This window comes from Otolemur garnettii, unplaced genomic scaffold (assembly GCF_000181295.1).
Source record: "Otolemur garnettii isolate 467f Iridium unplaced genomic scaffold, OtoGar3 scaffold00075, whole genome shotgun sequence".
NCBI lineage: Eukaryota > Metazoa > Chordata > Mammalia > Primates > Galagidae > Otolemur > Otolemur garnettii.
In genome coordinates, this window is record NW_003852470.1 from 8,164,391 (window position 1) to 8,165,527 (window position 1,137).

General features: G+C 45.3%; 1 protein-coding gene across 1 annotated transcript in view; it reads left to right on the plus strand.

Moving 5' to 3' along the window:
- Positions 1–1,137, plus strand: part of OAT (ornithine aminotransferase) — a 30,439-nt gene that overhangs the window by 21,903 nt on the left and 7,399 nt on the right. Inside the window, exon 9 of the mRNA XM_012807784.2 lies at positions 650–763. Coding sequence (XP_012663238.1) covers positions 650–763 — 114 coding nt within the window. The remainder of the gene's footprint in view (positions 1–649; positions 764–1,137) is intronic.

Sequence of the window (1,137 nt, forward strand, 5' to 3'; positions counted from 1 at the left end):
GTGTATGTGGCTGGTGCCCTAGCTGCTGAGCCACAGGTGCCAAGCCATGTTTTTTTTTTTTTTGATAGAGTCTCACTTTGTTACCTTCGGTAGAGTGCTGTGGTGTCATAGTTCACAGCATCCTCAAACTCTTGGGCCCAAAGGATTCTTGTGCCTCAGCCTCCCAAGTAGCAGGGACTACAGATGTCCGCCATAACGCCCAGCTATTTTTGGAGAAAGGGTCTTGCTCTGGCTCGGGCTGGTCTCAAACTCCTGAGTTGAGGTGATCACTTTGACCTCCCAGAGTGCTGGGATTACAGGCGTGAGCCACTGTGCCTGCGCCAGGCCTCCCTACCCAATTTTCCAAGCATTTAAACAAAGCATTTTACCTTGATATTAGATTATAAATTACACCATTGCAGCAGAAATAGTTTTTCTCTCTTAGTTCCAAAATTGTATTCTGTGCCATTGGAGTGTGCCTGATGTGTTTGTAATGTGTTAGGGTATTTATTTCTCAGGATGTTACTCGTAGTTAGGATGGAAGACATAAGCTCTTGCTCATTGAAGCTTTATGTAAATTTGATATCAGCCTCATATAAATATTTGTGTTCCTGGTGTGCCAGAATAAAAATACTTCGGAGAATGACATGGTGAATTTGCTGTCTTTCAGGTCTCTGCGGTGTTGTGTGATGATGAAATAATGCTGACCATCAAACCAGGGGAACATGGGTCCACGTACGGGGGCAACCCGCTGGGCTGCCGGGTGGCTATTGCAGCCCTTGAGGTAAATATCGGTATAGCCACCAGTATCTATTTCTTTAAGTAGGATTGAAGTGATTTTTTTTTCTTTTTTTTTTAAGAGATAGTCTCACTTTAGCGCCCTCAGTAGAGTGCTGTGGCATTACACAGCTCATGGCAACCTCCAACTCCTGGGCTTAGGATTCTCTTGCCTCAGCCTCCTGAGTAGCTGGGACTATAGGCGCCCACTACAATACCCGGCTATTTTTTGTTGTTATTTGGCCAGAGCCAGGTTCGAACCCATCACCCTTGGTATATGGGACCCGCGCCCTACCCACCAAGCCACAGGCGTCGCCTGGATTGAAGTGATTTTTAATTTGGGTGCACCCACTGGTGTAATAAAAAATTTTTTTTTTTTTT